This window comes from Tinamus guttatus, unplaced genomic scaffold (genome assembly GCF_059628265.1).
Source record: "Tinamus guttatus ecotype Peru unplaced genomic scaffold, ASM5962826v1 Tinamus_guttatus_pri_ptg000260l, whole genome shotgun sequence".
NCBI lineage: Eukaryota > Metazoa > Chordata > Aves > Tinamiformes > Tinamidae > Tinamus > Tinamus guttatus.
Genome location: NW_028288794.1, coordinates 3,055,390 through 3,078,646, shown reverse-complemented (window position 1 = coordinate 3,078,646; position 23,257 = coordinate 3,055,390). Strand labels below are relative to the sequence as shown.

The following is a 23,257-nucleotide window of genomic DNA, read 5'->3' as shown; positions in this document are numbered from 1 at the left end:
TAGTGCTGTTCATAGTTTATAACAGACTGTTTTAAACCTTGGAATGTCTTTTTATTTCTACAGAGAGGGCTGTGGATCCTTCCTTTGACATTTACAACACTTTGTAAGGCATTTTTAAGAGGCTCTATAATAAGATGTGAGGTATTTGAATAAAAAAAAATTCTTTGCTACTGAAATAGTCTGGAGACTATTAAGACATCTCTACAGTCATTCAAGCAAAAGATACTTGAAAAAGGCTTGCAAGTTAATGTTTTGCTATAGTAATGTGTCTGTTTGTTAAACTCCTCATAGGAGATGCAAAGAATTCCGTATCGTATTGACCTGCTTTAGCCATTATGCTCCAAACTGCAATGCTACCCTTTGTTATTACAGACATCAAATGTAGATAATTCCTCTGTGGGTGTAGGTGGCTCTTTTGTTTTTTGCCCTTTTAAATTTATTTATTTATAAGGAACACAGCAGAAAAAAATGAAAAGCTTCAGTTGCTTTGCACTATAAACATACAGGGCTGCTAAATGTCCACTATAAAAAAACAAGACAAAAAACTGTTCCAAAGTTATTTAGAAGGAAGTTAGAAAACAAAATCCTTTGTGACGTATTTATACAGCAGCACCTTCCCTTCTAAAAATGCAGGACAAGCAAGACAAATACAGATACAACACACAGAGAACAAAGTATTCTCCAAGTGTTGGGGTTTGTGCGTGTCTGGGTACCGACATCCGTGGCCGTGTGACATTTTGAATAGCCACAGAGCTGTTTCTGCTAAGGTGCCTCGCATTGATAGGAAAAAGCAGTAGTTAATTTTGAGAATATGGTCCTTAGAAGTGACCAACACCTACCTGCCCGTTCTGTCCTTTACTGAATTTGGGTATTTGTAGCTTTCTATAGGTGCAGCTCCATAGAAGACGGGAGGTGTGGGAGTGAGAGGGAATCACTTGGAACGGGATTTGTATGTGGCGGAGCCTGCGCTGAGCTGAGCAGGAGCTGGGGAATCCTCAGGAGCCCTGAGGAGCCTCTTGGCAGCGCTCACTGCGGGCCGATGTGGCTGGTCCTGTGGTGCCACCTGACAAAGGTGGGAAAAGGGGCAGCAGTACCTTGAATCCCCTAACGGGATGCTTTGCAGCCAAGCTGGAAAGGTCAATTCATTAACAATTTTGTTAAGTACATTAGAGCTTTGCCAGTACCGCAGCTGCAAGAGTCTTGAATGTTACTAAGGCTTTGCAGGCAGCTTCTGTAGGCTTATCCTCCTTGTGTAAGTCAGTAGTAGTGATCCAGAGCATTTAAAACAAGTACTTGATGGGACTGTTTAGGAGTGGTTCTGGTAGATGAATATTATTGAGCAATAGATAACACTGATTTATTGCATTATGTGATAACGATTAATCTGTACTCTTGTGTTTCATAAACCACAGGCTTGTTTCTTCATCATCCATTTTTGTTTAGAACTTTGTCAGCTTCCTTGGTATATTTTGAGTACCCACGCTTCTCTGGCATGTATTCAGCACCTAAAAATATTTTCTTGCTTTATAGAGCCTAAAACAATCATCCCGAGGACGTTTTTGTTTTGTATTCAGTTCAACTGGGACGTGCATTTGATTGTTCCTTTTTATATATTTTTGGTTTTGGTTCATGCTGCCTGGTTCCTTTTCCCACACGTTCCTTATTGTGCTGGCCCTGGCCGCGTCCCACTCGATGAGGAGGTTTCCTCTCCGTGGCCGTGGGTTAGCCCGGCCCGCACGGTGGCCCTTGTGCAGTGACCTTGTGGCAGGTACAGCTGCATTAGTGGGGTCCTTGCAAGGCTGCTGAGATCAGAGCAGAGTGCTGTGCTGTTGTGTTCCTTGGCTTTGTGTGGAGGAAACTGTCTTTATGGACCTGACTGGGGAGACAGCCCAGTTCACGTTTCCCTTAGGCAAGGGGTGAAGCCATCTGAGCCTCTACAGCCCAGCCCTTGGTATGGAGTTCAAGATGAAGAGAGCGGAGTCCTGTCTGATCACAACCTGCCTCTCTTCAGACGCTCTGTTGCCAAGAGTCTGGATGTAATTTATTGCTGGCTGTTTTGTTTTTTAATGCTTCGCCCTCAGCTGCCTGAATTGGAGACATCCAAGAGCCCTAGAGTGGGTCAAATATCTGGATCAGTAGCTGACGAGGAGGGTGGGGTACCATTACATATCAGCGTATTCCAATGTAATAGCAAATATCTCTGATTCGTACAGTGCTGAACTCTGCCATACGTTGGCCAAACAGAAGCCATTTCACTGCAGAAGTAGCAGGGATCCTTAAAGTGTTTGCTATGTTTTCATGAGAGTGAGGTAGTGGAGCACTCTGGAGAACATGCAAGAGGCAAAGGAGATTTGTGGTAGAAAACAACTTACAATGCTTAAAAAAAATGCATTCTCTGATTAGCTTTAAAACATTCCAAACATTTCTAGCACCTTTGCAACACAAAAAAAAAAGATGTCTGTAAGAAGGATGTGTCTTTTGGACAGCCTTTGTGACACCTAATTCCTTCAGGCTCTGCAAGAATCTCGGCATGCATCCTATCCTGCCCGCTTGGCTGTCAAGGCATGTGCGTGCACAACAAATCTTGTGGAAAATGATCTAATACACTGATTTTGACTTTAGTACTGCCTCCCAGCAGAGCAAGAATTGATTTGAGGAGAGAATTTTTGTTTGTTTGTGGCTGCGAAGGAAATACTGACGGAGAAGGAAGTAAAAGGGCAGGTCAGTATTTTTCTTGAGCAGAATAAACTTCATGCTCGTGAAAGCAGATCCCAGGACACACGTGGCTAACTTCCTTTGACTGCACCATATGGAATCTATCCTGTGGGGCTAAGGCTTTCACGAAAGGTCCTTTTTGCATTTAAACTAGCATCCATCAAATGGGGAAAGAGACAGCGAGGAGGCCAAAATCTGTGATTATTCACTGCGGAGAAGCTGGTAGCTCCCCCACAGCTGCAGTGGCCGTGCAGCCCTGCTGCTGGCACGATCCCTGGGGTATGACTTGTACTGGGCACTCAATGAGAACTTGTCCAGTTTAAGTGAAGTCGTTTCCATTGCCTTTGGTGGCAGCTGGAGGGAAAATAATGTTTGTTATCACAGGGTTTGGTGGCTGCCGTGATAATGGAACAGCAGCACCCTGGAAAGGCACCCACCAAACGCTGCATGTGGTGGCTGATGCCAAGGTTTTACAAGGTAGTTGGCCTGTTTGGTTATTTGCAAGCTTCTGGGCATATGCAGGCTTTTATTCCTGCCTTAGTGAAGTGTTCATCAAAATTAATGTAAGGAAAAAAAATGTTTTTGAATATCCAGCAGTTTCAAAACACTTTTCACAGTGCATTCCAATGCATTGAGCTATGAACTGGGATTAATTATATGATGACAGTTCTGTGGTTGCAGGAATGTGGGGCGAAATTCGGCACAGCGCTTCCCGAGCGCAGTCGCTCCAGGGCCAGGGCTGAGAGGAGGCAGGGATGCAGAGGCTACGGCCGCTACGGCCTCGTCCCACATCCGGGCTCTTCCAAAAAAAAAGGTGCTGAGAAGCGGTTGTTGCTCCCTAGGCTGCCACTTGGCTAAGCGACCTGTTTGTGGTGCCACGAGGTGGACCCTGCGCTTGCCAGGCGTGCAGGAGGCAGCGAGGCCTGGCCGCGTGTCCCGCTGCTGCAGAGCTCCTGGGGATCTCCTGGGATCCTGGGGATCCGCAGGGGGCTGGCGCCACAGGAAACCTCCCCCGGGCAGCGCCGAGGCTCGCGGGCTGCCCAAGCCCTTTAGCTAGGGTGCGAGGAGAAGGGCAAGCAGGAGGCCCCTCTCTGGAGCGCCGGGATGTGCCTCGGCAGGCTGCCTGCTGATGCGCTGGTGCTGTGCCCTGCAAGCCGGGCAAGCAGCGCAGTTGCCAGCGGCGTTCACGGCCCAGCCCGTCGCTTACTGAAGTCTGGGGAGGGCCGCGTCCCCTCTGCTCGTGTTGTTTATTCCTCTGCGTGGGCACGGCTGGCAGGATACTGGTGGTCACCCACGTCCCTGCGATCGGGGCGCGCGGCAGGTCAGCGCGTGTCAGTAGCACAAAAGCAGCTGCTCCTTGGACAGCGTATCAGCTGTGACCGGTAGGTCAGCTCTGTGGAAGGAGAGTCAGTGGAATGGGGCTTCTTTTCCACAGCACAAGAAACAAAAATGTGGAAGGTGATTGCTGTTCCGCTGAGGCTGGAAACTTCACAAGCTGAGCTTTGTATGAGAAAAGGTTTTGTGCTTTATATGCTTGAAACAAACTACTTATTTTTCTGAATTGTTCAATGATGAATTTGAGAAAGAATTCTATTATCTACATCTGCTACTTGCGATGTAAAAGAAAAGCATGTATTAAATGTAGTTGGGCTTAAAAGGTTGGGATTTGTCAAGTAATTACAGCTGGGTTTTACTTTCTTTTAAAATAGATCAGTTGTTACGGACTGCTAGCCAGCACTCCGATAGCAGCGGCTTCGCAGAGGATTCCTCCACGGATTGCTTTTCATTTAATCACCTTCAGGTAAGCGTCTTGTATCGTGGCTTGAAATACTTACAAATCATTGTGGTACAGTGGGGGCCGTGGGGAGGAGGAGACATGTTGGTGTTTGGCCTCTATCCTGAATCAGTCTAGATCCTCAGATAACTTTGCACGCTCAAGATTCGACCTGCTAAGTCCCTTGTAGAACTGGCTTAAAAATCGAAAGCCCTCCTAGTAGGATAAGCTGAGCGTACTGGGATCTGGAGTAAGCTTTAAATTCATGGCTTCCTGTTCATGGTTTTTGTTGTATCCTTTGCTATTGGCCAAGACTCCAGAACCAGTCCCTTCCTCTCATAACGCCAAGTGAATAAGGAGGAATATGAAAGAAGAGTTTAAGAATGTGGCTTTTCTGCTGTTAATTTCCTTTCTTTATTGTTTTTGCCTTCCTACTCTTTTTGCATATTTTTTCTATTGTTTTCATCAACTTCAGCAGCTGACAGAAAGTGAGAAGATTTTTTTTGTGCTGACTTTGCTATGAATGTATACAAATGTTTAGTCAGTCTGAAATCCAATGTTCGTTTTTGTTCCAGTTCCTTTGGATCATGAGCCTTATTTGACCATGGTCTTTGAAATGAGCATTGCAGTTTTAGATACTGTTTTATGCTCTTCTAAGCTGGGATTGCACAGAAGTTGATGGGCAGGTTAGAAGGAGTCTCAGAATGGAGATGTTATTGGTCTTCGGAGTGATTTTTAGATTGATAACAGAACCTGTTTAAGCATGCTGCAACCGAGTTTCATGTCTCAACTAATGGAGTTTATCTGTGTTGGTCATAAAGCAATATTTTTTCTGTTTTATTCTCTTTTGAATAGATATTTTGAGTGTGTGAGTTTTGGAGCTGTTAGGCTCTCTTCTGCCACCTTAATTGCTTTATTTAGACTAAGTACATAGCTGAATTTAGAAAATACAGATGAGTGATTAGACTAGGAAAATGAGAACTTGGCAGCTGATGAACAACCTGTGAAAAGATGATGAAGGGGATGGGGGGGTGTGTATTGTTTCTTAAAAGTATAGTAACTTAGTGCCATCTACTGTTAAATAATTGACTCTTGCACCCAAAGCATTCCTTTGAAATCCAGATGTCTGAAAGAGTGGAGCCGTATTTCCCTTCATCTCTGGCAACAAAAATAAAGATTTCTAAGACAGATGCAGTCTTCAGCTCAGTCTCAGGAGAGATTAGCTGCCTGATGTGAGGCCTAACCGTTCATCTCGGAGGGTTCTGTGATGTAAACCAGGCCGTTTCCCCCGTTCTTAGCCCTGCGCTGTGGTGGCGGTTTCGCGAGGATCAGCGATTCTCCTCGCTCCGCTGTCCATGTTGCCGACTGCCAGCCTAGCCAGCAGTGCTGAACCGAAGCCCTAGATGCAGCCCCTGCGCTTTGGTGTGCTTCCAACCTGCCTCACCTGCGTTGGCCTCCTCGTTCCCGGTCCTGGGTTTCTCTGGAACGCTGAGTGCATTTTGGGTTGTTCTTTCCGCTGCCTACTGCAGTGCCCGGGGAGTGTGAACTGGGCTGTTTTGCCTCGCCGGGAGGCAGCGCTCGAGTCCCGCCTGTGCTCACTGCCCTCGTCTTCCGCAGGTTCATGAGTCGCTGCAGGGCATGGGAAGCAGCGCGGACAGCTGTGACAGCGAGACAACGGTGACGTCGCACAGCGAGGAGCAGAAGACGCCCATAGCCAAGGAACTGCTCTTTTTCAATAAGTTTGAGGAGGAGGAGGAGGAGGAGGAAGATGAAGAGGATGATGAGGAAGAAGAGGACGTTCTCTCTGAAATGGAGAGACAAAAGATAGAGGCACCTTCTGAGAACAGAAGGAAAGACAGTAAAAGCATTCCTGAATTTGAAACTGAACAAATGCAAGGAGAAAGCAAGTCATCTCATACACCAGAGACAGTTCAGGCAGAGGTCAGCTCCAAAGGGGAAGGCCTTTCCGGTGAGCAAAAAGAGCTGGAGCTACTGGAGGAAGGCAGTGATGACAGTGACCTTGACAAAAGCAGCACATTTGAATTTCCTCAGTACCAAACACACCATATTCTGAAGCCAGTGGAATCTCTTGAAGCTGGTGACTCGTCGCCTTCCTCCGTGGACAGGGTCCACGTGGCACTGCAGAGAGCCCAGATGAAGATTGTTGGCACGTCTGATTCCAGGGCAGGACGCACCCTGCTTAAGTCCAAGGACCTCCTCAGGAAGCAGAGGTGCTGGTTTGCTGAGACGGGCTATCCCCTCAGGCGGTCTCAGTCTCTCCCAACTGCCCTGCTGAATCCAGTGAGGGTGGTGTCCTCTGTGAACGTCCAGCTAGCTCCAGGAAAAGAGACTTTGTGCAGTCCTCCTTCTTTCACCTACAAGTACACCCCTGTGGAGGATGACGAGAACCTGACATCTGAGAAGGACAAGCTGGAGGATAAGCCAGCTGCCAGTCAGCCTGTGTGCAAATCCACCCTGTTCATTGCTCCTTCATCCTCCAAAAGAGAAATGTCCCAGAGCGGGCCCAGCAGACTGCCCGAGGAGCTCGGTCACAGCAGGGTACAGAGCTGCCCACTGCACATCCCTGCACACATGTCCCAGTCGGTCTGTTCTCTCCACTCGCTTCCCTCTGAGTGGCAGGACAGGCCTCTCTGCGAGCACATGAGGACCCTGAGCACCCACAGTGTCCCAAGCCTCTCGGGCTCCTCCTTCGGCGCAGCGCTCTCCCCCTTCGGCTGTCCCTTCTCCCCGAGGCACCCTGGATATTCCCACCGGCCTCACGCCATCAATCCGCCCTCCACCGTGGAGATGCAGCTGCGCAGAGTCCTGCACGATATCAGGAACTCTCTGCAGAATCTCTCTCAGGTGAGAAGGAACAAATGCAGAGCAGCAGTGTGGGGCAAAGGGGTTGCTTACTGTATCAAAACTATTAATCTGATTTTATATGTTCCCTGACATTCCTCTTGTACTGCTGCAGATAGAGGGACACAGGGAAGGAGGGAACAACACTTTGCACACTTTTGATTTGCTGCTTGTGGAGGTGGCAGGTGATCAACTCTCCACTGCTTTACTACATATTTTTTTTCTCTCTTTGATTTTTTACTTTTATAGATATTATTGGGTGGGAAGAGGAGCACTGTATACTTCATAGCTGTGTTTTTTTTGTCTGTTTTTAAGGTGATAATAATTAGTTTTAGATTTGAAATCACACAGAGCCTTTCAGAATCCCTTAACCTGTCTCTTCTCTTTGTCATATTTTCCATCCAGCTGTTAGAAACTTCCTTTTTTACTGCAAATGCCATGGCTGCACTGGTGATAGCAGTGCAGCGATGTCAGCCTGTTGCATGTACATTTCTGGGCTGTTTCATGCCAACCTTTTGCATGTTCAGCTGGGGAACTAGTCCGCAGGATCCTGAAGTCATCAACCTGAACTAGCTTTGTCACAGTGTGTGAAATTTTGGCCCTCTTATTACTCAGGGTACTCGGGGGCAGAGGGAAAATGCTTTAGAAGGCAAGATTCTGCCATGCGTTGCTCCTTCGTGGCTGCTTGCCAGCTCTGCCGCCTCCAGCATTTCAGAATAGAGCTCCAGAGCAGTTGCAGGCTCTGCTTGTTTATATACAACCACCTGAGGACTATGGAGTTGCAGAGCTTCAGTGATTCCTGGGGGTTAATCCAATGGCAAGCACCTGTCTGCCTGCCCCCTCTTGCAGGAGGTTGGCCTTGGGGGTGTTTTTTAGTCACATTGCCTTGGTTTGTCCCTTGTCAAAGGCAAGGTCTAGTGGTCTAGTCCAACCTAACTCGGGTTGTGTCAGCTGGCCTTGTGACTTGGAGCTAGCTTGACATGACACACTTCAAGGAAAAGGACAGTCTGCCTCGGAGGAAGAGCTTGCAGAATTTGCCCCTCTGTTAAATTCCCCAGTGTGTGCCAGTTGCTGGCCTGCTATGTGTAAGATTGTAGTGTGCTGAAGTGTTTTTACCACTTAGGCTGTGCTGTCTAACCCACTGAAGTTGAAACCTCTGAATTATGTCATGCTCATGCCAATTCAATTAATAAAATGGTATTGATGGAGATAATGACAGCTCATATCCCCTTTGTGCTGCTTCGAGTGTAATTTGTCTAGACTAGTTCTGTTTTGGGGGCTTGGCACTTCCCAGTACATGGATTTGTATGAGAATGTCTTGCTTTAAATATGTTGTTATTTGCTGCCCCTGTTTCTGCAGTTGAGCTTGTGCTTGGCCCACAACATACTCGGCCTGTTAGAGAAATAGCTGAGGTGTTCCCAATGGGCGATCCTGGGTTTAGGAAGGAATAAAAAGGAGCAGATAAATTCCTGGTAGAACAAGGAACAGAGAAAATTGGGAGAGGAAAAACAAAACAACTCCTTGGTGTGATCATGTTGAAGCAAAACTCCTCTGATCAAATGGATATGCTTCAATTTTTCCATGGCGTGGCAATAGTCCTTTGAATTCTTTTAAAATGATATTGAACAAGCTCTCTTTCATGATTGAAAAGGTAAATATTTTAGCCGTTTCCACTGTTCTTTGTGCCATGTCTCTACATGTAACAGCCCCTGAATTTTGTCTGGTTGCTCCATGGGTTGATGCAACATGCAAATAGAATTTCTTTTAACAATTTTGTTTTCCTAGGAGATTGTTAGCATGAAAGGGTCCTTGGATGGAAGCAGATTGAGATAAAATAAAACCACCACCAACAAAAGAACCCTTAAAACTGAGCAAAACCACACAAGGAATATGACTGTGATCATGATTTGAAAATGGGACACTTACATTTGTTTAACTCAATTTTCTTTTTATCGTTAGCTCAGACAATTGAGATTAGTGCATCTTCAGGCATACATGCCTGAAGCAAGGAAAAAAAATGTTATTCCTGCTTACTGTATCAGATGGGAATCATTTGGTTTTCAGCTTCAACATGCTAGCATTGCTAAACTTTGCATATGCTTCAGTTTGGAGCTGGCATTGCCATTTTGCAAAGTTTCCTTTTCCTGTTCCAACAGCTTTATGGATAGTGGAAAACGCAGAACCAGAAGGATGTTGTTTTAATAGTGTCTGCTGTTGGAGTACGTGAGCATTTGAGAAGATGAGTGTGTAAGAGTTGTTCGGTGTTCTCATTTCAAACGGTTGCTTCTTTCCTAGTACCCAGTGATGAGAGGTCATGATCTTTCAGCCGCCACCAGTTACACTACTCAGAGATCATCCATTCTACCTCTGTATGAAGTAAGTGACCCTGTTCACACGGTGGTTTTCAGTCAAAGCGAAGCACACGGTAGCGCCTTGAATGTGCCACAAGCTGGGCTAACTTGGGGCAATTCCCAAGCTTTGCTCTAAAGAGATAGGACTCCACAAAGGGCTCCATCCTGAAAATAACTGTAGTTCTGCACATTTAAGTAAATTCCTTTTGGCTTTCATGCGGCTCTTTGTATGATATGTCTAAAAATGAAATGAATGAGTAGGCAATGAAAGTGAATGAGTTTTGGGTTTTTTTTGAACTGTTGTGAGGTTCTACCACACAACCTTTGTATACAGAAATTGGTGAGATTATGCTTGACTCTGAGGGAATATGTGTGCAAATGCAGTTACAGAACCTGAATCTTTATTATTTTTTTTTTATTAAGGATTTTTAAAGATTGATCTTTCTCTGTTTTTTAGAATACTTTCCAGGAGCTACAAGTGGTGAGGCGAAATCTAAACTTATTCAGAACCCAAATGATGGATTTGGAATTGACCATGTTACGTCAACAGACCACGGTCTATCAGCACATGACTGAAGAGGAAAGGTAATCTGGTCCTCTAAAAAAGAGAGAGATCATACTTAGTCACTGCAAGAAATGTACTCTGCTGCTCAAATCACACTAAAAAAAAAATCTGTTAGTTTCAGTTTTAAAAGGGCTGGAGCTGAGTTTTTGCCAAAAACTTTTGTTTACTGTCTTATTTTACAACTCATTATTCCAGAGTTTATTCCCCTCTGTTCTGTTCTAATTTATATTTCCCATTAGTTTGTTTATTTATTTATTTTTCTTCCTTTTCCTACTTGGTTTTACTGACTTTTAGCATGAAATGTTTGTTTAAAAAGTGTCTTAAAGATTTCAGGCTTATTTTTTCTGCCATCTTAGTAGATTTCTATAAATAATGAACAGCTTGCATTCAGTGAACAGTGAGCATTCAGTCGCTTTTCCAACCCACAGATTCCACTTAGCAAGTTACAAATGGCATCTGTTAGTCTGGCTCTAAGTGTTTGTGTTCACCAGTTGCAGCAAGAGTCTCATGCAATTGATCTTAAACAATTTTCAAAATTGCTTATTTATTTACATTATATCATTGAATCAGCTCTTAACTAATTCACTTTGAAAGTAAATACATTAGAAATTAGTTGGCCTTCTTTGGATGATAGCATCCTTACCAAATTGTAGCTGCTACTGGCTTGGCAATTAGAACCATGCAGACGAAGTGTTATATGATTGCTGTGTTCCTCTGCGATTGTTGTTGCAGTTTTTAATTGGATCTGTTTTCTTCTGTTTGCATATATTTAAGTGTTTAAAGTTAAAATTTATGGAGCATCTTGCTGCATAGTTTTCTCTATACTGTGCTTCTTTTAAGTGTAGGAAGACCTCCCTTCTGTCTAGGGCTTTCTACTGATTTCTGTGAAAGAAGAATTTTCTGTGTTGCAGTCTGAGTTCTCTTACATGAAGTCCTTTATTCACGTCTTCCTCAAAGCGCAGCTGAGTGCACTGAATGCTGTTGCTCTTTTTGTAATGAATTTTATATAGATATGAAGCTGATCAGCTACAGAGCTTGAGGAAATCTGTCCGCATGGAGCTACAGGAGCTAGAAATGCAGCTAGAAGAACGTCTGCTGGCTTTGGAAGACCAGCTGAGAAGTCTGCACATGTCTTCACCTTACAGACCTCAGACACATATGGTAGGTATCACTTTTGCAGCATTCCATCTAGAATGAAATTCAGGTCTTGGATCTCAGATATCTCTTGCAGTCCATCTGGAGTTTACCTATACTGATCTCCTTCCTTGTGAAAGGAAGGCAGAAAGATGAGAAATATGTGGTGTTTCTGACCCAAGAGATAGGCTGTACTACCCCAGCTCTGCCCATCCATGGAAAGTACGATGGGTAGGTCTTGTCTCTGCTGGTCGCTGTACTATCGTCTTCAGGTTTTTTCCTCTGCTCTTCCACATCTGCTCAGATGGCTGTGTGGCTCCCTGCCAAACAAGGGGAGAAGCTCTGCTCACAAAGTCACTCCCATAGAAGCTAAGAGGAGGAGGAAAAGACTTTTTCTCCTCTTCATTTAGCAAAAGACTGGTCCTGTTCTTCAGCTGCAGCTCTGTCACCACCCAAACAAAAGCAACACAGGCAAAAAGTATCATATGTCCTTCATGGGCTTCATTTCTCTTTCTTAGCCAGTCCTCTTCTGTAGAGGCAGCACCGGCCCCATCTTCCTCTTCAGTATTTTGTGATTGGGAAAAAAAAAATGAAGAACAGGAAAGTATGGTATTACTCTGATTCCAAGCCAAACATGCATTCTTTTAACCATGTAAATATCTTTGTGTTTGTAAATCCTTTTATAGAAGAGGGCTTTAAAAATGACTGAAATAAACTTTCTGTGACCAGCTTTATTTCCTGGTTCCAAGTACAGAAAGTCGTCTGTGACATGGTGTGTTTAAATATTAGCTTCTGACAGCTGTGGAAAAAAGAAAAACCTAAATGCCTTAACTTGATTTAATTTTTCAGGGTCTTTATGGCAGCAGAAGTACTGATAATCTTTCATGCCCTTCTCCACTGAATGTCATTGAACCCGTAAGTAGCTGCATGTTTTATTTTATTTTATTAAAGAAATTCTGAAGGAAAGTTGTAAGAGATTCATTCATTCAAGAGATTGATCCATTTCAGAGAATTTGGGTTTTGAGTAGTTCTGAGGGTTTTTAATGAAGGTCCTGAGTTCTGTTGAGCACAACTGCATTTCCTCTTAAGCAAAGTTAACCTAAGTGAAGATGGCTGTGGAGGCTCATTTGTTTTTAAGAGGAATATGTAGAAGCTATTCTGCTAGGAAAATCATCTCTTATTTTTCTGAGAGTATTATGCTAGGAGTCCTGTGTAAATTCCCAAGCTACTGAAGGCAAGTAGTTCAAAGACTGCAGGAAAAAAAAAAGTGAACAGACTTGAATTGTTTTGCTTTGCTAAAACAAATCAAGCCTTTATGTTTTTCTCTTGTCAATGGTTCTGACAGGATGCATCCATATTGCAAAAGTCAGTGGCTTGGGGAGCTGCCACAGTGCTTATTTGTTTTGGCGTTCAAAAAAGCCTATTCCTTTTTATGATCCTCTTTTCAGTCATGAAGCAAAGTATATGTTTATTTTATATCTGTATTTGTTACATGGAGAGAATGAGTAAGTGATGGAATAAATAATAAGGCTTAGCTGTGTCTACATGTGTGTGTGGTGTTTTTTTGTTTTGTGGGTTTTTTTGTTTGTTTTTAATGCTTATTGCTCAATCGGAGTTCTTTCTTTTCTGAATCCTTAGGTCTCTGAGCTTATTCGAGAGCAGTCATTTCTGAAGTCTGAATTGGGTTTAGGACTGGGAGATGTTGGACTGGAAACTCTGCCAGCAGAGGGTTCAGAGTCTGTGTTCTCTCATGGAAACTCTGATTCTTCTTCAGTGTGCTCCAGTCATGCGAGTAGGAAAGCTGGTGGTGGATCTTCTGAGCTAACAGGAAAGTCCAAGAGTCAAAGCAAGAAGTTATACCGAGCCTCTGTGGCCTTAACGCCAGCTCCCCCTGTGAGAGCAGGTGCTGGGCAGCAAGCAGAAAGCCCCGAGGAGCTGGTGGACTCCAAGGCAGAGGTGGAACACAGCAAACTTGAAAAAGTCCCGCTGGTGCCTTCAGTTGATGAAATCCACAAGAGCGTGGAGCAGGAGGAGCTTCAGCAGGTCATACGAGAGGTGAGGAGAGAAGCTCTGCATCTCAGACATTTTGAACTGTTTACTGAAGTTGAAAGTTAGCCTCTCTCTAACTCTTGACCGCTGGAGTTTTGTCTCTTCTCAAGCCAAGGCTCAGTATTATTACTGTCCTTCTTTAAAGCCTCAGGGCTTGCAGTCACAGTGTTTTTGTCACTAGATGTCCAAGCCACAATAATATTATTGTCCAAAGCAATAGACATTTTTTTAGGGATAGTAGTTAGCACATAAGTAGCTAGTTACTCCTGTAAGTCTAGATGAGAAAGAAATTGCAATCTCAAATACTGGCTGACTGGTAGGTTTTCAGATTCCTAAGTGAAAAATTCTGTCATGTTTGCATGCAGAAATGCCATTCTGGAGTTAATTTGATGAAATATCATTTCTAAAACAACTCTGTAGTAAACATTAAAAATACTTTGCTAGTCCCTCTTCTCAAACCACTAACAATTCTTGAGTATAACTAAAGCAAACTGAGGTTAGATGAGCAGTTATTTCAGACATTAAGACTGATGATTTTGGATGAGTTTTTTTTGGCTGCCAGTGAAGGGTTGCCTGGCTCCCAAAGGCCAGGTGAGAAAACAGGACTAAAACTGGGAGGGGGTTTGTTTGTGTTTTTTTTTTTTTTTTTTTTTTGTATTTGTTTGTTTTCAATGGCACAAAAAGAAGCCTATGACAAGTAGTGTAGATGGGAAAAAGAAGCAAAAGAAACTGTCTTGCAAAAGCAGCACCAGTGCAAGAATGTAGTGTATCTGTCATCAGTGCAGAAGTGGGGTTTGGGAACCCATGGCCTTTGCCGTAAGGCTCCCCTTGCTCCCTGTGTGACCCTAAGAGTCTGCTGTGCCTGTCCCTGCGCAGTGGAGAGGCCTTCTTGACTTGCCTCCCCGTGCGTTCGGCCGGGCGTAGTCGCTTAGCGTTTACCCAGCGAGGTTTGTTGGGCCGCAGAGCCTTACTTCAGCTCCGAGCCCTCCCCAGTAGCGGCTCCTGCTGCAGTAACGCTCAGGCCTGGTGCTGCGCGAGCTGCCGCGGCCTGCGCACACCGCCGCCGCGCAGCGGGTGTGAGGCGCCGGCCTGCCCGGGCCGAGCGGCGCCTCGGCCCTCCGCGGAGGCGGGGGTGACTTAGGGGGTGCGGAGCTGCCCTGGAGTGCGGGCGCTGCTCCGTGGGTAGCGCTGGGCTCGGGGCCTCCTTGCTGGGTGCTGCGCCGAGGGCTGAGGGACATTGTCGTTGCTGGGTTTTGCGGTGCAGCTGGTGGTGCTGCAGTGTTACACCCCTGCTTGGGATCCTGGGGAAGGAAGGAGTGTGGCAGAGTGGCGTGTGGCTTCTCTCCGTGCCCTCCTCGGTCTTCCCAAAGTAGCTGGAGTAAGAAGGAGCCTTGGGAAGGGCCTTGATATGGAGATGTCATGAAATCTGCCCAGGCATCCCAGATTCTTTCAGTTTTCAGCCCATTTGCTTTCTTTTCATCCTCCCTCTTTTTTTTTTTTTTTTTTTTAAAGAGCTTCCTAGCCTAGTGCTCAGAGCATCGCACATGAGATTGCTCACGTCTTGTACTTTGTTGTTGATTCTGATGTGAAACCAGGATATTGCATTTGCATCATGTCCAGCCCTTCTATAAAAGCTTGCATTTCAGAGGAGTGGTTCGTGGTTGGGTGCTGTCAAGAGAGATGGGGAGAGCTATAATTCAAACGTAACAGCAGCAGAGGCAATAAAGGGACCTGGAGACAAGGTACAGAGCTACTTCAGTCAACACTTTTTTTTTTCTGAGATTATTCCTATGTGAAAGTTCCTCTTCAACATTATTAATTGGTAGCAAATAAAGGTGTGTTCTCTTAGCACAGAGCATATTCTTTGGGTTGCACGATGCTGCGTGCCCTGTAACTCCAGAAGAATCTGTGCTGAACGGAGAGAGTAGTGTTCAAATGTGAATAGTCAGCAAAGAAATGACTGAGCCTGACTCACTTCACAAATGCTTGAGCGCACAGAAAACTTGTTCCCCACTTTGGCTGTATTGGCAGCCGGTTTCAGACTGGCTTCAATTCTGAAATGGGGAGTTTTGTGTGTCAGAGTGAAGATGCATTGGCTGGAAGCATGTGCTGATTTTTGCAGAGTCTGCATATGCTATTAAACACTGCACAGGAAAATCTTTTGTATCTCCTAAGAGCTAAAGCATACCATAATTTGAAATGTGTCTTCTTTAAGTAGCCCTATTGTTACCCAAGGAATTCCAGTTTTGTTCAAAGAAAGAAATCTGTTAGTGTGCACATTTGCTATGGGCATGTCCAAATGCTAAACCATTGCTTATTGCTCCCATTCTCAGTGGCTGCCTGACCTTGTGGTGAGGAAAGAGAAGCTCAGCAGTGTTTCAGAGGATGCTTGGGTGGACTGTAATGTTTGTGAGCTTTGACCTGTGACTATTTGCTGGCTTACAAAAAAAAAAAAATCCAAAAATGTTGATGCTAATTTTTGGTGTTAATGGACAGACTCCCACGGAAAAGCCTACAACAATGTAAAATGTTAAAATGCCAAACAGTGGTCCTCTTATTTTGGTGAAAACGTGGCCTGACTCCCACAGGAATCCCACATGAAATGCTTATTACTTGGCTTGTGGATCCGGTATTAGAAGGAGCGTAGCCAGGCTGGCCACCTCACTGGGCTCTTGTGCAGTGCAGCACGTGTTGGAAAGCTTTCTGTCCAGCAGTAGTGTGGGTTTTGTCTTGACTAATGGTTCTGCACTGTAAATGACACTCTGTGGAGTTATATCTTAAAGAAATGTATGATTTCCTGTCAGCATCTCTTTTTAAGAGCTTTTTAGAACTGATAGATGATTTGATAGAGAGTCTCTACCTTTTCTCTTTCCAGTTCAAATCTACATTGGTTCAATTTCAACACTGATCAAAAAATGCTGAACCACTTCCCTTGCAGAGGCTCTTGGACTTAGCACACAATATGTGGGCATAAAAACTCACCATTTACTGCTGCAAATAAGTGGCCTAAGAAGAAAATGGGGTAACAGATAGTCTTTGTAATTCTGTGTGCAAAAGATACTGCAAGTCGTGAGTATGAGGAAAGTGAAAAGACTTATGTGCCCGCCCCAGCACCAACTGAAGAGCCCATCTCTCACAGAGCCGGGATGGGGCATTAAGGAGTTTGCTACTTAGTGGCAAGACCATATTGTGGTAATGGTGCAGTACTGGTTTACTGTAGTAAAACTGCCTGGATGTGTGGCACTGCATTAATGCACTGCATCAAAGTGGGTTCCCCTCTTTGAAACAATGACATTTCCGTTCAGCTCCTTGAAGCCCTGGGGGGGTCTTTGCTGGCGTCTCTGGTCCTGCTGGGTCCTTGCTGTGCTTTGCGCAGAGGGAAGGGAGGCTGCACCTTGTCCTACGTCGTTCGTAATCACAAAGACAAATATTGGCGCTTGTCACGCGCGGATGGGACCGAGTCAGCGCAGGGGTCGGCGCCGTGAGGAGGCGGTGGCGGCTGGAGGAGGCGGGGGAGCTGGAGGGGCACAGCGCTTGCCCGGGGTGATGGGCACCTTTGCCAAGGTTGAGTGCGAAAGGCCGTGAAGAGCGCGGGAGCTGCTTCGCTTCTAGTCCAGGCCTTGTCACAAGACTGTCTGTCGTGCTAGACCATTTACGTTGCTAATTCGGGAAGCTTTTATCGGTTTGCTGTGGAAAGTGGTGTTTATTTTTAGCTATCCTGTTAGGGAAGGGCACAGGGTGCATATTTTGTAATGCATTCAGGACGCCAACCTGTGAAAGGAGTGGAGGGAGAAGGATGGCAGTGACCTGCCAGATAGCCAGGGGAGTGCATGGTTCTCACAAAACTGTCTGTCACTGCTCTCTCCTGTTGAATTTCCTGGTGTATTTCCATGTTTCTTAAATCCAAAAGGTGCTCATTAAATTGACAGTGTTCCCCAAGCTTTGCATGTGTGTGTGTGCATTTGCATGGCAACCCCAGAATTTGTGACCATCAGAGGAACGGGTTTTGTTACACACTGGCTTTTCTTTTGTCTGTTAATCAGCAAACAGTCGAGCTGCCTTCCCTGAGCTACTTCTTGTTTCAGGGCGATAACGAAATGAGGAACTTTGCCACTAATGGTTTAGGGATTGAATTGCTTGCCAATGAGGACAAGGGGATAAATAACCCTTTGCTAATTCTGCTGCCACCCTTCTGACGTTGTTGCTTAATCCTCTTGACGCACCAGGAAGGAAGAGGGGAGCTCCTCTTGAAAGACAGACAAGAATAATTGCGAGATGTCCAGAGTGCCACAGAGAGAGGCAGGGTCTCTAGAAAGGCCCCATTTGAGTAAATGTGATTCCCATGGTATTAGTGGGATATTGGAACATAAAAGGGATTTATTACTGGAAAACTGGCATTAGCATTTTTTTTCTGTTGTCACATTTCATGTTCATTACAGCTACTTACCGCCTGAAAAGCTGCTTTGTGAAGTGACACTATGGACAGCAATTTTTTTTTTGTTTGCTTTGTTTTGCTTTTGGTTACTTATTTATTTTAACCTAAGAATCTACTTGTCCTTCTTGTAAGAAAAAGAAAACTTTAACCTGCATGATTAATGCTACTGACCCTGCCTGTCCAGCTTCTATTCCTGCTTCGATTCTTTCACTGTGGCTCTTCTCCTCTGTCCTTATAACCATATCTGACTTGTTAATGGTTGCTTAAGTGAAGGCCATTCAAAAAATGAGTTGGCACTGAAGATTTCTTGTAGTTGTGAGCAGCTCATATTACTCATCTGATCTTATGGCCTCCTCCTCCTCCCCTCTTCAGCATAATATGTTATTGCAGAACTACTTTTTTCCCGGGTCCTCTTGCTTTCTTTTCTTTTACTGTAGGCTTCAGTGATCTATCTTTCTTCGGCCCTTACTCACAGTTAGATGCCTTCTAGTACTGACTCCTCTTTTTGTTTATGTAAAACTTAATGGGTAAATACTTAGTCATGATCATGTGAAAAATAGTCTTTTCTGGCACAGCTATTATCCCAGTGGCCAGAGGATGATGTGAGCAATTGTTCAAGTCCTTTGTTTGTCTTTGCTGCCAAAAGTATGTAATTAGGATTAGCTGCCTTTGATTTATATTAAAGCAGCAGCTCCTGTTCAAAGACTTGGAACTTTCCTCCTACATATTGAATTTGTGAGGTAAATAGGTCCTGTCTTCTCTTTTGAGTGATTACTACTAATGATGAAAATGGTGCATTTGTGGTGCTTTTTGATACATATTTTCTGATGCACTATTTTTACAACTTCCATCTGGAAAGATAAGCTACTTTAGTCTACAACTGTTAAGATTTGAAGAACTTCAGAATTATTTTAGAATTATTGTCCAAGAGAATCCCTCTTACTTTTTCCATTTGCATTTTTATAATGTTGACTTTCTGCTGTTGCATTTGTTCTTGTGTTGCTAATGTCAAACACGTCTGCAATACTATTCAGTTTTAGCCTTTTGGTTATATAACTCGTTGACCTTAAAACTCTGTCTAATCCCTTTCAGATCAAGGAATCTATTGTTGGTGAAATCCGACGCGAACTAGTAAGTGGGCTGTTAGCAGCTGTATCGTCCCCGAGCAGATCTGCAACTGCAAAACAAGATTCACAACCGTGAAGTGAGTACTACAGGTAATTCTTGGGAGTCTGCTAGGCCAATTCGAAGGGTCAGTGAAGTGGGCTTTTTTGTTATTTTTATTGCATGGAATATCTTAGCTAAAGTCTTGTTTTGATTTTACTTTTCCTCTCAAATGTGACCAGTCAAAACTGAAGTTTCGTTTAATACAGAGAACACGGATAGTTTATATAGTTCAGAAAATCAACTGTTTTACAACTTGGTCCTTTCTACTGTCAAGTTTTAGTGTAGTGTCCTTGCTTTTTTTTCAGTCTTCTCCATGGTGATTCTGTTTGTGAATTGATCATGCTAGAAGATGTCTGTAGCTTGCCTGATTTAGATATGGATATTAGCAAAGTATCTAGTTAGGCATTTGACAGCAAGCCGACTTCCGAAAATCTAATTTTGATGTTCATCTTGCTTCCCCTTTTCTGTAAGGTTGGATGTAGTCCGAAATGCTGCGGAATTCTGCTTTGAGCGGCATGCACTGGTGAAAGTGTCAAGCTATTCTTGCTTCAGGAGGTGTTGAAGCTGCTGAGATAGGCTACTGTATTCAACGCTTGGTTCTCTGATGCATACTTTCTCTTGAGTTCGTATATAAAGCCTTAGACACTTTAACTAGTTTATTACTTTCCATAAAGCATCAACAAAACTGTGGCTGTCCAAAAGGTTTTGTATTTATTTGTATGTCCCTGTTGTAAATTTTTATGTAGCTAATTTCTTTAGTGATGTATCATGAAACTTGAAGATTTCCAGACATAAACAATTTATAAATAACACACAAATATTCAGCCTAGCTTTTTAAAAAACAAAGAAACAAAAACACTGACCTCTATGAGGTATTTATTGTGCAATAACTGATCCACTTTGAGAGCTTGAAACAACCAATAATTTTTTCCACTGCTGTTACTTAGTGCCACTTCAAAAGAAGGAAAAATCCTGTTGTAAAAATTGCTGTTAATTCTTGGGGAGGTTACTATTAGCAGAGTGGTAGAATGACATGAGGTTACTTAAAACTACTTAAAGTTCTGACACTGAACGCCTTATCTTTGTGTAGAAGAAAACTTTTAACTAATTTTATTTGCTTACTTACTGTTTGCCCCTCCTTCTGTGGAAAAGTGCCTTATTTTAAGCCTTTGTTGCAATTATATCAAGAAAAGTTCTTTTTCTGCTTTATATTAACAGAATGCAATGGAAGTCCTGATATTCTGAAAGCAATTAGGATGTATAATTTGGAATGGCTGAATGACCTTGCTTGTATTATGGGGAAGATGGAAACATTTCTTTTCCTTCCCCATCCTTCACTGATTCTATTTTCAGTTTGCCTAGTGAACACGTGTTTGTTCCGATGGAGAAAATTGGAAGTCATTGGAGGTTTTTTGTGGTCAAGTAGACATTTAGCAGATATGTGATATCCCATCTGACCGAGCTTGGAATTTCTTTTTTCTCCTTTGCCACTTCCAGCTACTAAAACTTTATACTGTGTTGAGGTCTTTAATCAGAAATAGTCTCAAATATAACAATATCACATGGAAAAGTTTATCTAAAAGATTTTAATTGTGTAATTGTGTTAGGAAGACACACACAAGGGCTGATTTCTTAAAAAAATAAAAAAAAGAAAAAAACTATATTAAACCAATAAAATATTTATTTTGCCTATAATCTTTGTCAGTGTTTTACTTTTAAGCAAAATGAAAATAAATGACTATACATGGCATGAAATCTTGGGTTTGGGGTTTCAGAAAGTTTTCAGTTGTTCTGTGGGACTCAAATTTATATCACAGGTTTCTCAAGTATATAAAGAGAACTGTTGACATTTTAAAACCAAACTGTTAAAGTTCTTGGCTCCTGTTTCAGCTCTTAAGAATTTGCTCCTGACCTCTCTTCAGAATTGTCCCTGTGAGAAGAGCCAGAGCTTTCTTGAAAGTCTCATCCTACATGTTGAAAAGTTGAAATATAAACTCCAGCAGCATTTGTGCATGCAATTTATATGTGGTTGTAAGCCGCAGCAGGTTGCTGCTTTCGTTTGCATCTTGTCCCAGAACGTAGTTCCATTCCCAAATGGCACCTGGAGAATCTCCAGCTAGAGCGGGATGCCCGCGGCTGCTGACGGCCCAAGCTGCCTCCAGTAATTGGAGTAGCAGAGGCTGCTTTTTTCCCCCACACAGACTAATTAGCACATTCTACTGTTAATATAAACCCTGCATTTCTCAAAGCAGTATTTCAAGAAAGGTGACGAGTCTGGCTTTCGTGGAGCAGCAGAGGAAAACACGTTTGGAGCCAGGGGTTTTGCTTTGACCAGACAGATCACTCGGGTAAATGAAGATCCCAGAGCACCTGGGGCTTATAAGAACATTTGATCTTCACAAAACAAAGGCAAGTGATTAATATATCCTGAGAAATGAATATAGTGCCAATTTTTCATTCATGCAAAGCAGCTTAGTGTCTGGCGTAATTTAAAATAGAGCATGAATACATGAGCATGTGACCTTTTTTTTTTTTTTTATGATCCTAATACAACTGTGGTCTTTTTAAAGACACTCCTATCTAATTTTGAGTGAAGTATTTCTAGAAGTACACATATCAATAAACTCCTTAAGATGATAACTTACTGCTATCATATAAACTAAACAGGCCTGGTATCAACCTGTATTGACATTTCGGCTTGTGCCTTAGGAGCAGCTGTCACTATCATGGGGCATATGCCTAACCTGGGTGGCTTACCCTTTTACTCATGTCAGTTGAGCTGTAATCATTTGCAGAGTAAGGATGGTGTTTCTTTTATTTAATGTTTCTTTACAAATTAATGTCTTTTTTTTTTTTCTGCCAACCTGCAATTTAATGAATTATATGTGGATTGAAACGGTTATGAGCGTCTAACAAATGCCGCTCAGTCAAGTTTCTGGTGAACAAAACCAGTAATTATGCAAGAGATCATGTTGGGTGCTTTTCCAAACTTCCCCAGGACGATGGTGTTGGTATTTACCAGCTGCCTTCAGGAACATGAAGCTGGGGGTTGTAGGCTGAAGGCAGCCTTTGCAGAGGCCCTTGTGCTTTCTCTCCAAACACGTGGTGTGTGAGCTGGGCAGCCTGCCGTTGTGGAGGTGCCTAAGGTGAGATCGGTGCTCCGTGTTTCCTAAGGATTTATTTGCTACCTCCTGCCTTGTTTAAGGGGAAAAGTTAAAGCCTTGTTGATGCAGTGCAGCCACTGAGGTTCATCAGTGGGGTTACTTGAAATCCTGTGAGACAGCATTTATCTTCTGAATTTTGTATACTTCTGAGCAAATGGCTTATACGTAAAATATGGCATGGGTTAGAACACTTTCATTCAGTTTTATCACATTCGAATCTACTTCAGTGAAATCACCCTCAGGAAAATACTGATTGGAGAGAGAGAGTACAAGTCATTCAAGCCATAACCACCAGTGAAAAACAGAGCCATGTCTGAATTACTGGAAGATTTCTGTGTTTTAGAGGAATGTTTTTCTATAGTGGACAAAAAATTCAGAATCTTGAGTGATATTCTAAAATAAAATAACCCTTTGCTGCATGGCTTCAGTCAAATACAACACATTCGTCTGAATTAACATGATAATATCCAAAATAATACATGATCTGAGTCTTAGGGGAAACAGGAAGTACATACAATTACTTTGGTCTAATGCAAATTTACTTGGATATTTTAAGATGTGATTTTTTTTAGATATGATTGTGATCCTTTACATTCATTCTATAGAATAAATTTCTATGTAGACATAAGTGAAATGAGCGAAATGACAATTTTTTAAAAGAAACACCGTCTCCTGATAATTCAACATAGCATTGTGCATGCAAGTTTTCTGAGTGATGGAGAGTATGATACAGAGAAACACCTTTTTTTGGCAGGGTAACAGGGGGCAGCCTGTGCAGTGGTAAAGTGAATGAATTACAGTAAATGAGATGGCAATATGATGAAAAGTGAGGATTGTCCCGAGTGTGTGAGCTACCTAATTCCAATGGTATTTCTAAGCAGGTGAAGGTTTATGTAATTATGTGAGGTTTCTCATTATTTTCTAAAAAAGTTCCTGTTTTACATCAGTTGTTGGCAAGGTTTAGGAAGTTTAACAGTCACTTTCTTTAAAATAATAATAATAATAAAAAAATCTACACAAGTATTTTTGTTTTGCGTGCT

The 23,257-nt window shown here is 43.2% G+C and overlaps 1 protein-coding gene across 1 annotated transcript in view; it reads left to right on the top strand.

Annotated features, from left to right (window-relative positions):
• Positions 1–20,748, top strand: part of ITPRID2 (ITPR interacting domain containing 2) — a 37,745-nt gene extending 16,997 nt beyond the window's left edge. The window contains exons 10-18 of the mRNA XM_088526991.1: positions 4,425–4,516; positions 6,107–7,354; positions 9,648–9,728; positions 10,161–10,288; positions 11,279–11,429; positions 12,252–12,317; positions 13,041–13,457; positions 18,979–19,103; positions 19,525–20,748. Coding sequence (XP_088383117.1) covers positions 4,425–4,516; positions 6,107–7,354; positions 9,648–9,728; positions 10,161–10,288; positions 11,279–11,429; positions 12,252–12,317; positions 13,041–13,457; positions 18,979–19,089 — 2,294 coding nt within the window. The 3' untranslated portion in view covers positions 19,090–19,103; positions 19,525–20,748. The remainder of the gene's footprint in view (positions 1–4,424; positions 4,517–6,106; positions 7,355–9,647; positions 9,729–10,160; positions 10,289–11,278; positions 11,430–12,251; positions 12,318–13,040; positions 13,458–18,978; positions 19,104–19,524) is intronic.
• Positions 20,749–23,257: the final 2,509 nt, after the last annotated feature.